Below are 13,933 nucleotides of genomic sequence, written 5' to 3'. Positions count from 1 at the left end.
GGAGGGCGGGCCGGGCCTGGCCGTGGGAGGGGTGGGCGCCAGTGTGTGATGCCGCCTCTTTGGGATCCGGCTTTCCCCGGGCTAGGGGGAGACCCGCCCGGGCCCTTGGGGATGGGGCCCGAGACCCCCCGTTACCCCCGCACCGGCGTCAGGCGCAGGCCCTTGGAAAGCAGGCTGTCCTGTAGTGGGGCCACATCACGCGCTCCGACGTGCCTTAGTGTGTTGTTAGGTTACTTCTGTTCCTTCTCCATAGCAAGCATGCAGTGGCGTGGCGGGAGGGGTGTGAAAGGTCCTGCGTGTCTCCGAGACGTCTATGAACGTCTCCACGTATTTTCTTTCAAGCCTCTGCTAATCAGTCCAAAGACCACACATACGCAAAAGCAAAATGCTCCGTGTTTTACGGGGTTTCTTGGATTTTTATTGGAGTGTAGTTGAGTTGCAACGTTGTGTTAGTTTCAGGTGTACAGCAAACTGAATCAGTTATACGTATACATTACAGCCGCTCTGTTTTAGATTCTTTTCCCGTATAGGCCGTTACAGAGCATTGAGTAGAGTTCCCTGTGCTCTACAGCGCTAGTCCTTACTAGCTACCTGCTTTATATGTAGCAGTGTGTATATGCCAATGCCAATCGAAAACTCCACGTTTTTATGTTGGCTGTGCCTAACGGAGATATGTGGCTGGAGAAATAGGATGGGGGTCCCGATGGGTGACGAGCATCTGCTCGGAGACTCGGAGGCAGGGAGCCCCCCCCCGCCGCCCCCCAGGAAAGGTTTGGTGCTCGGGGATGTTAGAGAGAGGGTCTGACGTCACCATGTGGGCTAAAACCCAGGCGGGCAAATTAGGCAGCCGTTCCCTTTCGACACAGAGAAGCTCGTTATTTCTAAAGAGGCCCGGCGGCCATGAACCCTCAGGTGGCGGGCGGGGGGGTGGGGGCTCTCTTCAGACAGGAGCCGCGTGAGCCGTGAGCACGTCCCTGTGTTTCGGCTTGGGTTCTGTGTCCGCTCCACGATCTCCACATCTGAACTCGGCTGTTAAGCGCCCCGGGCGGGCGGTCACCCTGCGGTGGCCTCTGAGCTGTCCTCCTGCCGAGGCCCCCCAAGCCGGGCAGGGTCCCTCCAGGCCGCCAGGCTCCCGCTGGGCCGAGGACGCCAGCACCGGCCACTCCAGAACCTTCCGTAGGTCCTTGCACGGCCGTGCCGCCCGCAGCGCCGAGGCTCCCGTCTCCCCTCGGGCTCCGTCTCCGCCCTCTGCCTCCCCGGGACCCCTCTTCCTCCCTCCCTCAGTCGTGTTTCCATGCGCCAGGCCGTGACCCCACTGCTCCCCCAGACTTCTCCTTCTCTCTCCCATCTTCCATACTTGACAGTCTGTGGAGTCGCTTGGAATTTCCTGGCTTGGCGCGGGCTCAAAGCCTAAACTATGGACATAATGAAAAGCGGTGCATCAGACCAGCCGCCAGTTAAATAATGTTTGGGTTCTTGTCAGAATGTCACAGAGTACCCTGTCATTTTGTTTCAGCAACTTGTCCTTCTGAACGCGCAGTGCGCCTTATGGCATGCCAGCAGTAAAAATGTCACTTACAATAATTACTTTTTGGTGAAAATGCTTACTGACTTCCTACCTTCAAGCTGTTTTTTACACAGTGGGGAGATAATAAGAAATGACTTTATCCTGACTGCTCAAATGAACACTAAATGGAATTGGGGTTATATTATTACTGCAGATAGAGGGCTGGGTATGGAGATTTAAACAGAGGATTGGGTAATCTGCAGAGAGATTTGTCTCTGAAAATCATGGCGGGCGTGGATTTTCAGTTGGAAGTCACGGCGGGCGTGGATTTTCAGTTGGAAGTTACGGCGGGCGTGGATTTTCAGTTGGAAATGACGGCGGGCGTGGATTTTCACTTGGCTTCTATGAAAACCTAAGGCAGCTGTTGTTTGCCTGCTGTTTTTGGAATATAATATTTTTCGTAATCCTTTTATAGTTCCTGAAAGCTCTGTGTATTTCAGAGGGCCTTGAGTCACTATCTGTGTCTTACTAACCGGGCTACTCTCCTGCAAGATTCGAAGGCTTCCCCCCAAAATTCATCCACACAGATCACTTTTTAAATGTAACACCTTACTATCGCCATCAGAATTGGCTAGATGGTCTGTGTAGCTGGGCTCTTAAAGCGAATCGTGCATTTTCAGTTGCCCCAGTCCCGCAGGCTGCAGACTCTTTGAGAGCAAGGTCTCTAATTTCTCTTATCCTTGGGGATTTCCCCGGTGGTCCAGTGGTTAGGATGCGGCCCCTGGTTCAGTTCCTGGTCGGGGAACTAAGATCCCACAAACCATGAGGCACAGCCAAAAGTAAAACAAAATAAAGCAAAACAAAAAATTTTGTCTTATCCCCACTGCTGAGCAGAGTGGACGACACAGAGCAGGTGCTCTAAAAGAGTTTGCTTGGGTGAGTGAATGAATGAATGAAGGCAGAGGCAGGCTGTTGTGATACCGCAGTGACTGGCCGGTGGGGGCTTTCCACTCCTGAGCTGGTCAGATCCTCACTCCACCCAAGTGGCCTGGGCCAAGTCACGATGCCCGTCGGAGCCTCGGTTTCCTCGCCTGGAGCGCGGGGTTTATATTTCCACCACGGGACTATCGTGAGGATCGAATGAACCAGCGTGTAAATGCCCTCAGCCCGCGGCTGCGTTCAGGCGAGGTTGTAAAGGTGCTTCAGTTCCCTGCCCTCATCCTACAGGTGGGTTGGCTTTGAGGGCCTCACCGTCGCATGTTTGAGGTCCGGGCACGTGGATACGTGCCTCAGCAGTGCCTGTGCACAGTGAGTGTGCAAGAAACGTTTGCTTGAGCACTAGCTGCTGTTACAACAGGTCATAGGATAGGGTTTCTTTTATTTATTTATTTATTTTATTTATTATTGGCTGCGTTGGGTCTTCATTGCTGAGTGCGGGCTTTCTCTAGTTGCGGCGAGCGGGTGTTACTCTTCATTGCGGTGCACGGGCCTCTCATTCACTGCGGTGGCTTCTCTTGTTGCGGAGCATGGGCTCTAGGTGCACGGGCTCAGTAGTTGTGGCGCACGGGCTTAGTTGCTCCTCGCACGTGGGATCTTCCCGGACCAGGGATCGAACCCGTGTCCCCTGCATTGGCAGGCGGGTTCTTAACCACTGCGCCACCAGGGAAGCCCCAAGAGTAAGGTTTCTTAACATCGTCTTCCCCTCACCCCAGGATGCTCCTGCTGCAGTGCATCCCCTCTCAGAACGGCACCCCACACACCCCATAGCCCAGGCCGCAACGTGGGACACACCCCCTCTTGCTCAGCCCTCTCCCTACATCCACCCAGCCCCCAGTCGTGTTGACGCGATCTCCTAAATCCCTCCTGAACCTACATACTTCTCCCCACCCCACTGCCTGCCCTCCTCAGCCACCATCCGCTGTCCCCGACGACCTCCTGGCCCCAGCTGTGCTGTCTGCAAGTTCATTCTCCGTACTGAAGCAACAGTGAACTTGTTTACTTTCTTACTCTTTGACGTTAGGCCTATAATATTTCACACATGAAATTACAGAATAACCCAGCGAATGCTGATCACCCAACTTTAGCCCTAACTAAAGGGCTAAACTGAATTGGTCATTATTCAATCCTGTTTTTGTTTTTTGTTTTTTGTTTTTGCCGTACGCGGGCCTCTCAGTGTTGTGGCCTCTCCCGCTGCGGAGCACAGGCTCCGGACGCACAGGCTCAGCGACCATGGCTCACGGGCCCAGCCGCTCCGCGGCATGTGGGATCTTCCCGGACCGGGGCACGAACCCGCGTCCCCTGCATCGGCAGGCGGACTCTCAACCACTGCGCCACCAGGGAAGCCCAATCCTGTATTTTTAAGAAATAAAACATCAGCCTCTCCCTAGTCTCATTCCTCCTAGAAGTCAGCTACCGTCCGTCCTGAATGTGCACTTTATCTTTCCTGGACGTGATTTTATACCCGCACTACGGGTCTAACTGCCACACACAGCACATAGCGCGTGCAGGCTTTCGGCCTGTGCACCAATGTTGTCACCTGTTTCGTTCTGCGCCTTGCTTTGTGGGCTCACCGTTACGCTTTCATGCTGGTCCACGTGGCTGTAGTCCTGACCCTCTTGCCACTGTTTATAGCACGTGGTATATCGTATGAACGTGCCCTGGCTCCCGACTGCCCCAAAATTAAAACAGACACCTTAACCAATTCAAAGGCCCTGCACAACCCAGCCCCTGGGGACCACCTCTCTTTGCCTCATATTCTTGCTACACTCAATTTTATTGATGACTGAAACCCACCAGGTGTCTGGAACAATCTATCTCCCTTCCTTGTCACTGCTACTCCTCCCAACTTAGCTGGCTAATTCCTGTTCATGCCTGAAGTCCCCCTGAAATGTCACCCTCCCAGGAGGTCTCTGATCCCCAGGCCACATCAGCGTCCCCACCCCCCTGCTGTGTGCTGCGTTCACTGCCGTATTCCCACTGGCCTGACTCCACACACTTAGGGAATGAGTGAAAGAAGTATGGAATAATGCATCTTCACTCGTTCTTCCTGCTGGCGCTTTTGTCCTAAGTAAGTTGATAATGACACGTAATTCACATACAGTAAAATTTACTCTGCCCGCATAGAAGCGTTCTGTGCATTTCAGTAATCAAGATATAGAGTAATTCCATCAGCCTCCCAAAATTCCCTCGTGCCCCTTTGTAGGCAACTCCTTCCCTTCATCCCTAGCAACACTAGGGATGTTTTCCTAAACTAGATCTGTTTTCCAAATCTAGATCTAGATTTCCAAAACTAGCTCTGTTTTCTGTCCCTGTAGTTTTACCTTCTCCAGAATGTCATCTAAATGGTATCACACAAGATGTAGCTGTTGAGTCTATCACCCGCATCTCAGTCGTGCGCCAGGAACTATGGAAGAAACAGCAATAAATCATGAGATTTACACTACGTGCAGGGGAGACCTTTTTTTTTTTTTTGGCTGCGTTGGGTCTTCGTTGCTGCACGCGGGCTTTCTCTAGTTGTGGCGAGCGGGGGCTACTCTTCGTTGTGGTGCGTGGGCTTCTCATTGCCGTGGCTTCTCTTTGTTGCAGAGCACGGGCTCTAGGCACGTGGGCTTCAGTAGTTGTGGCACGCGGGCTCTAGAGCGCAGGCTCAGTAGTTGTGGCCCACGGGCTTAGTTGCTCCGCGGCACGTGGGGTCTTCCGGGACCAGGGCTTGAACCCGTGTCCCCTGCATTGGCAGGCAGATTCTTAACCACTGTGCCACCAGGGAAGTCCCAGGGGGCCTTTATATAGACAAATATGTTCAATTTAGTAACTACTCTTTTTTCTTTTAACATCGAAATCAGGTTTCCTTAGCGCTGACCACGTGGCAGGTTCATTCCTCGTTACAACCCTGTCTGCATTTTTCAGATGAGGAAACCGGGATGTTGCAGGAAGTTAGGAATCCTATTCAAGTTAGCACTGCCAGCTGGTAGAGGCAGCCCCCGTCCCCAGGCTCAGTGCCTTAGTGCCAAGCCCAGGGCTCCTCCTTTTTTTCTTGTTTAAATTATTTTTAGTTACACGGAAGAGCACAGAGCCTTGTTCTTTCAACAAGTCTTGTTTTAATCAGAGGGCTCCATTTGCTAATTTTCGGAAAAGAAAATATTTCTTCTTCTCTGTTGACCATGTTTCTCGCTCTGTCAAGATGGTGAATCATACGGGCACCTGTCCTCCTGGCATCGAGGGGCCCAGTCCCCTCCCCAGGGGTCGATGGGAGCTGGTTGATGGGTCTGGTTTTGTGGTGCTTACTGGAAGTAGCTTTCTAGAGAATTGAATTACTTTCCAATATGATGTTCCGAGCCTGTGGATTCGTGGTGTGTCCAGCGAGGCCGCCCCAGAAACGTGGGCCCGATTCTGCTCTCGGTGACCTGAGACCACGGTGGCACCTGTGTGCACCTGTGTCTGTTGGTGAACAATTGTCACTCAGCCAGTACGGTTTAGACACAGACTCAGGGTGGAGGTGCAGATACCAGCCACCCAGTACGTTCCCAGGCCCAGTGGGGTGTTGATCTCGGTTGGGGGGGGGGGGTTACCTTTGTCTGCAGTCACGGTTGGGAGCACAGAGGGACACGAGTAACGTGTGGCGAGCACCTCTGGTGGATTCTCTCAGAGGGTTTTCCTGGCAAAAATGCGTGCGAGTGTCTTGCTGAGGATGCCTGGAAGAAAGAAACATGCCTCCACTCGAGCTATTCAGGGCGCCCGCCTGCGCCGGTGCCCAGAACAAAACGGGTGGTGCTCGGGCAGCAGTGCCGGCCGGTATGTTCTCCAGGCAGCCATGATTCTGACCTTGCTGTGGGTTAAAGGACACAAACCTGAGAAGAAATCTGTTTATCATGTGGGGAATTCATGCCATCCTTGACAGTATACAGTGAGCAAGATAAATGATCTGCCAAATTGGTCCCTCGCCTGGGTGACTCAGGGCAAGTTCACAGTGCAATTCCATTGCTGCTTCAGATTCAAAAATAACGTTTGCTGGGTTTTATATCCAGTTGTACGATGACCTGGAGGTGAGCCGAGAGGAGAAATCCGATTTGTAGGATTCAGCTTGCCTTAGGATTTATATGGACCATTTCTGCTGTTTACGTCTGTCTCTTTCACAGCTTCACAAACCAGTGTTTTTTGGGGGGGGTTTATTTTTAACCTGATTTTCCAGGTTGAGGACACAGCGTTATGTGATGGTGGAACTCTGTCCTGGTTTAGGGCGACAGATGGGTTTATCGGTTGAATTGCAGTTGTTTTATTGGGGATTTTCTCTTTCTAGGTATTTATACAAAATATCCCTTGTATCTGGAATACAGTTTCCATCCTCTTGAGATGAGAATAGGTTGTCCTCCTGGATATCATATGTCCATCGAAGGACCCTCCAGTTATACGATCAGTTACAATTCAGTTGCTCCTTAGTTTTACATTTTCTTTAGTCAGGTCGCGGGTATTGGGGGTGGGGGGGCGCCCACGTGTGCTCACACTCAGTGCGTGGCCCGGCCTCATGAGCTGTCATCTCTCTGGAGCTGTAGAGCCCTGTGACAGCGCCCGGCCTGGCCCCTCACACAGGGTGCTGTGGGATCTCCCCGTGTGCCGTGCCTGGTGGGAGCGGGGAGTGGGGGCAGAGACTGAACCCAGACTCTGGGCCAAAGGCAGGTAGGACCGCAGTGCTAGGTCACTTTGCATTTTCTCTATATTTGGAAATTAGGAAATGGCAAAAGCCCTTATTCCAGGCATCCCAAAACTAGAACGGATGTCAGGTTTTACGGGTAATGCTAACAGAGAGGCCCGAAGGGACCACTCAGCAACAGAGCACGGTGGCACTCCCTGCCGGGCACCTGCAACAAGACAGCTCCTTCTTACGAAAGGAGAGCATGGAGACCTGACTGCCCACGCTGGCCCCGTCTCTTCCGGTGTTGGTGACAGCATGGCATAGACAGAGAGCTAGGCTTTCAGAAGCACGTCCTGGGCTCTGGCAGAGAGCAGGGTGGGCACTCCTCTTCCATCGGTTCCCTCCAGGTAGGGCGCCATGGAGCCCTCCGGGATCACAGTGAGAACCGACCTGGGGTCCCAGCTCAGCACTAGGCGGCCGAGGACTTACGTCTCATCTTCAAGGGTCTTCATCGCTGTGGTGACCACGCATCGTAGGCAGCCCTCATTTAAAATACTGTGTCTATTTATTTTGTGCTGGCAATTACGGACAAAATAAGTATGCAAATTATAATCTAGCCAAGGTACTTCTGAATTATAGAATTAAGGGGTTCCATCGGAAGAAATCATGACAGTGATAGCACGTGACTAATAGGACGTATTTTTTAACAGAATGCCCTTTATTGAGCCTTCAGACCTTCTCTTTAAACCCTAGTTCTTCTTCTGTTGCTGTTTTTTATTTTTTAATACAGAAAATGAAAGGTTAATTCTCAGCCAAAAAACTAAGAAACAATTCATTTAAATCCATAGACCGCCATGCTGTCTCCTTCTTAAACAGACGTTTAATTAGTAATTCCTAGATCAGGAAAGTAGACGCACATGGTGAAAGGCAGCTGTTTTCAGCCTCGGTTTTCTGTGTGCTTTGATTACAGAAAGCACGCCAAAGACCTCTGCCAGCTGCAGCCCTGCACCCGAATCACCGATGAGCTCTAGCGAGTCAGTGAAGAGTTTGACGGAACTGGTCCAGCAGCCCTGTCCCCCCATTGAAACAAGTAAGGACGGCAAACCTCCGGAACCCAGCGACCCGCCCGCTTCAGACTCCCAGCCCACCACGCCACTGCCTCTCTCCGGACACTCGGCTCTCAGCATTCAAGAGCTGGTGGCCATGTCTCCAGAGCTGGACACCTACGGCATAACCAAGCGGGTCAAGGAGGTGCTGACCGACAACAACCTGGGTAGGTTCCCTCCCCCGCTGCCGGGTCAGGAGGTGGCAGGTCGTCTCTTGTCGGGAGTCATCAGGAGGAGAGAGTGGAAGGGGGGCCTCAGGCTGAGCCAGCCAGAGGGTTTAAACATTCACAGGCTGCCTGTAAGAACCTAAAACGTCCTACAGTTGTGAGCAATAAGGGTTCATGAGGGTGTTAGAGGTCTAAGGTCAGTCCCAGCCCAGCCCCGCCCCACCCCTGCACCCCAACCAGGACCTCTTGGAAGACAAGCATGCCGGCCGGAGCCAACTCAGGCCATACACTCTGACCACCGATGGGGGCGTGCCCGGTGGAGCTCTGAATCCTGGGGGAGGGGGTGGGGGTTGTGCAGGGCAGGGCAGAATCAGCTAAGCCCAGGAGCATCTGAATGGCATCACGGGAGAGCCCGACAGGCAGGGTTCAGGTTTGCTGTGAAGGCAAATCTGTGATCTGAGGGGTGAAACTTTTCACACCAGGGACATGACCTCCTCCTCTTTGAGCAGAAGAGGCTGCATCGCAGCGTCACCCTGGATTTGGAGATGAGAGGCATCTTCACGGTTGCTCAGCTGGTCTTGGCTTCTCCGGGAAAGAAGATGCCTCCACTCCCAGGGTGTGTGAGAGGAGTAATAGCCACAAAGGGGGCCAAGTTACAGATGAGTTAGGCAGCTTGGTCAAGACTCAGTCATCCTCTTAACCTTTGACCTGGGATCTTGGGGGTGTTCATGGGTTAGTCTCTTAAAGTCATAGCAGGATGTGTGTGTGTGCACACATTTTTTTTTTTTTTTGCGGTACGCGGGCCTCTCACTGTTGTGGCCTCTCCCGTTGCGGAGCACAGGCTCCGAACGCACAGGCTCAGCAGCCATGGCTCACGGGCCCAGCCGCTCCGCGGCATGTGGGATCTTCCCGGAGCGGGGCACAAACCCGTGTCCCCTGCATCGACAGGCGGACTCCCAACCACTGTGCCACCAGGGAAGCCCTGTGCACACATTTTAAAGGGTGAGGGCCAGTAGCTTTCTTCAGGCTCTCAAATATGTCTGGGACTCAAAAATGATTGAGAGCCACTGCTGTGAAACCTCTAAAAGTAATACAGATAATTTTCTAAGAATAATCTCTTGATTTCCGCCCCCCGCCCCATGCAACTGGGTGGGTCAAGCAAATAGTAACTAGCTGTTCATATATATCGCTTTCCTGAACATAACAAGCTCCTTGGAATGAAATGAGATTCACTTGCCAGGTTAGAATTAGGTGAAGTTTGTTGGAAACTACCGCAACGACAAAATGGTAAGGACCTAGGATGTGTTTATAGGTTAAACTGAGAGTGTAAAAAGCAGAGAGACCACAGGTTTACCAAAATCAGTAAATGTGTATCTCAGTTAAAATGACTGATATCAGAAAAACTTCACTTCTCAAATCCAAAGCTTTCCATACAGTAAACTTTTGCTTAGAGTCCCGCTTCTTACGAGGCAGTGCTCTTGTAACTGCTGTGAGCGCAGCTGGGGGTGTTTCCCTCTCACAGATGGAGGACGTGAGCCGCGGGGGGAACAAGCCGGTCGTCCACGGTCCCCCTGCACTAAGAGGCAGAGCCGGTGTCGTGATCCATAGGCTTTATGGTACCAGACACTGGCCTCTGATCCCGGTCTCCACTTCCACTAGCAGTCCTGTTCATTTAAGTCCTCCCGTCCAGGCCTTCAGGTTGTGCCTGGTTCTCGTGCGTACCTTTAAAAGTGGTGGGGGCTTCCCTGGTGGCGCAGTGGTTGAGAGTCCACCTGCCGATGCGGGGGACACGGGTTCGTGACCCGGTCCGGGAAGATCCCACATGCCGCGGAGCGGCTGGGCCCGTGAGCCGTGGCCGCTGAGCCTGCGCGTCCGGAGCCTGTGCTCCGCAACGGGAGAGGCCACGACAGTGAGAGGCCCGCGTACCGCAAAAAAAAAAAAAAAAAAAAAAAAAAAAAAGTGGTGGCCCCTGTTCACTGGCAGCTGAATGGCTCTCAGAGAAGAGAAATTTTCTTTCTAAGCCTCCGACGAACATTGCAGACCTAACGGCGCTGTGCTCTCCAGAGCGCAATAGCCTCTGATCAGCCTGGGGAGCGGGCTGCTTGAACTGCGGGCACAGACTTTAGAGTTGGAAATGGCCTGCTTTTCAGGAAAATAAAGCTGAGGAGCTCTTTCTTCTTCTCTTTCCTGCTGTGACCTTGGGTCAAGTGGCCTGTTTTCTCAGCAGGACCTGGTAACCTCACTAATCGTGAAGGGAGCCAGTGCAGACGGCCCTGTGGTTTGAGGCTGTAAAAGGAAGGTCTCCCCATGAGCTGCTCAACTTCCCGAGCTCGGATTTGGGATTAACCACCTCTGATAAAAGCCGCAGGTGTCCTCCAGGCCTCGGTTCATCCGAAGCCCAGAGGCTTTTTTGAGAGAAACCTTGTGTGTAGCTAGAACGAAAGAGTAATACTGACTCCATCACCAGTGGAGTCTGGTACCAGTCTGGTTGAGGAAGTGCTTCTACAAAGTGCTCACTCTAAGCCAGGACCCAGCTGATCAGACTGTGGGTCTCGAACCCCCATTTCTGATTTTAACCTGACACATGCTTCTTCCGCCAGATCTCTGGGTCTCGGCAGTGACATCACTCTTGGTTGCGTTCTCTCTCTAGGTCAGCGCTTGTTTGGGGAGACCATCCTAGGGCTCACCCAAGGCTCCGTCTCCGACCTCCTGGCTCGCCCAAAGCCCTGGCACAAGCTCAGTCTGAAGGGGCGGGAGCCCTTTGTCCGGATGCAGCTGTGGCTGAACGACCCCAACAACGTGGAGAAGCTGATGGACATGAAACGGATGGAAAAGAAAGGTAACTCCCTGCCGCCTGCCCCAGCCAATCGCTTTCTCATTTATAAACGCGCTGTTGCTTTTAAAGCCTTCACACCGAGCTGAGGAGGCACACTGATCCATGCCCAAGGGACTGTAAGGCAGGGTGAAGGATCTTCTGACGGTCATCCACCGATGAGGACCGAAAAGGACTGGGAAGATTTGTGGCTTTTTCTGCCCAGCAGCCTGAGCCCAAAGGCATTTAGCCCTGGGGGGGGCTGTGATCATTCCTCAGTCACCCTGGCGACCAGTGTACCTTTTTCTTCTTCAGGAGAATAAGGCCACTTGGTGGTGGCTCCTTTGTTGTCTTTTGTTTTGTTGGATGGGTGGGGTATTAAAACACTTCATCGCACGAGTACCACATGGCAGGGCTTCCACAAAGAGGTGGTTGAAAAATGCATTTGTAAATAAGAAGTCTCTGGTTCAGAGAAGTTAGCCGCCTCCTTGGAGGTCACCCAGCCCGGAGAACAGCAGAGCAAATTCCTGCCAGGACAGACCTCTCTCTTGCCGTTACGTTATAGTCTCTGGGGCTGTAGAGGATACGACCTCCTAGAGAGCTAAGAGCAGCTCTCTTCTCCAGACGCACCCTGAGCCCTCTCAAATGCTGAGCAGCGTTCTGCTGCAGGTTACGACACAGGAGAAACCCTGAGGGATTTCCTCGGTGGCAGGAAGTGACACCTGCTCCGTGTCCTGGTTTGCACTGCACGTGCCGCCCCTCGTCATTGAGTCCTCCCCTTGGAGGGGACAGTCCTGGGTCGCCTTTAATGCTGCGAGCTCACCTGGTGGCTGCTGAATCCCTTAGATGTGGAAGAGTGGGCAGCAGCTGCTGGTCTGGCCGTAGGAAGCTGTGACCGCCCCCCTTCCTCAGCTTCTGCAGGGGACCTCACCAAAGAGCGGGCATCACAACCACCCGCGTGACTGTGCGCGGCCCCACGGCCAGCGCGCCTGAGCCGGGGGCGGGTGGAGCCCAGGCTCGTACCCTCTGAGTTCACCAGGGGCGTGTGCTGCTCACCTCCAGCTGGGCACCACCGTCCTCACCCAACCGGGGAGCGGGCTGGGCTCCTAGGGGGAGGGAGAGTCTCTGCTCTAGAGACTTCTAGTTTCAGAGTGCCTCCTATTTGCAGACACTGTGCTGAGACTTCACTCAGCCCACAAAACTCCATCCGGTAGAGATGTTATTATCCAGGGAAAACGAGGCTCTGGCATCACGAAACTTACCTGACTTCAAGCTGGCCTAAGCAGGAATCTAAATGTGGGCTGTTAGGCTTCACAGCCAGTGCTCTCAGATATGCATGTGTTCTGCTGCCCTGGGCCGAGTGCCTGCCACGCCGGGACCACGTGCCCAGGCAGCGGCTGCCACGCCAGCCGGGGCCCTCCGGGGGCCTCCTGCCCTGCCCGCCCTCAGGCTGCAGACCAAGGCTCTGACACAGGCCGCAGCCGTGGGCAGCTCCAGGCAGCTGCTGGCAGTGCTGCAGGCTCCAGAGGCCTGGTGCCACGTCTCTCACACACACACACACACACACACACACACACACACACACACACGCAACACTTTTTGACTTTTTATCATGGGAAATTTCAGACATAAGCAGAGAGAATGGTATCGTGAACCCAGTACGTGCATCACACTTTCAACAAGAGCCCCAAGCGGCTCTGGAGCTGCTGCTCTGTCAGAAGGCATCCCTCCCGAAGCCGCCTCCTGTGCTCGGGCCCTGGCCGGACCACTCCCTGCTGTGCTTCTCCTGGGCCAGCAGGAAAGGACCTCAGCCTCCACAGATAGATCTCTGGGGGCTTCCTAGGCCTCCACTCCCTCCTGCACAGGCTCTGGGCGCCATCTTGTGTCACAGAAGAGTTACTGTCTCACTGGGGCCCAGGCCCCCCCTCACATCCCAAAGTCCCTGAGCAGCTGCAGGCCCCCTGTCAACTCTCACTGGTAGGGATGCTCATAACCAGCCCCCGCGGGAGGCCAAGGCATCTGACCCCTCAGACACAACAGCGGGTGGCCCAGGGCACAGCACTTCCTGTGATCTCCATAGACGATCGGTCGGTCACCCGCCCAACGCGAGGGGGCTGGCTGGACAGACCAGGCTCTTCTTTGTAGCCTCTTGACTCTTCACCACATTCATTTTAGGGGGAGAAGATCATCTTCTCAATTCTGTCTGAGTTCTAATCATAAATTGGCATGTTAAGTAACTCCCTAGCCTAAGTTGCTGCATCTGTAAAATGGACGTAATGCTTTTTCCGGTTGTAAGGATTAGAATGTACCTAGTATAACAACCAGCACATATAAGCGCTCGCTAAATGAGAGTTATTAAAATAATTTGTATCCCTTTAAAATAGATGAAAATAAGCTTTGCCCCCCAGTCTAGCCTACGTTAAAAATTCCGCAGCAGGCAATGCAGACTGTAGGATTCCCACGTCTGCTGCACTTCCTCCTCTTCCGTAAAGCTTTTGCTGCTTCTCCCTTTAGCGCAAATCTTTTATTGTTCTCCTTTCTTTCGTTCTTGTAAATCTCTTTCTCTACCCTAGTCCGCCCTCTGCTTTCTGTTCCCTTCACGAGATAGCCCTGAACCTACCTGTTCACACAGTTCCAAGTACGTGGAGACACACACACGCAGCCTCGGCTAGCTCGGGGGCTGGGCTCCCCTCCCCGGAGGCTACAGGTGGA

General features: G+C 53.2%; 1 protein-coding gene across 6 annotated transcripts in view; it reads left to right on the top strand.

Annotated features, from left to right (window-relative positions):
• Positions 1 to 13,933, top strand: part of CUX1 (cut like homeobox 1) — a 373,427-nt gene that overhangs the window by 323,625 nt on the left and 35,869 nt on the right. For 3 of the 6 annotated variants that reach the window (XM_049698863.1, XM_049698862.1, XM_049698861.1), the window contains exons 21-22: positions 8,107 to 8,409; positions 11,060 to 11,248. The exons of the other annotated variants lie outside the window; for them this stretch is intronic. In XM_049698863.1, coding sequence (XP_049554820.1) covers positions 8,107 to 8,409; positions 11,060 to 11,248 — 492 coding nt within the window. The remainder of the gene's footprint in view (positions 1 to 8,106; positions 8,410 to 11,059; positions 11,249 to 13,933) is intronic. 6 annotated transcript variants of the gene reach the window in all.

Source organism: Orcinus orca, chromosome 16 (assembly GCF_937001465.1).
Source record: "Orcinus orca chromosome 16, mOrcOrc1.1, whole genome shotgun sequence".
Classification (NCBI taxonomy): Eukaryota; Metazoa; Chordata; class Mammalia; order Artiodactyla; family Delphinidae; genus Orcinus; species Orcinus orca.
This window is presented reverse-complemented; position numbering and strand designations above follow the sequence as displayed.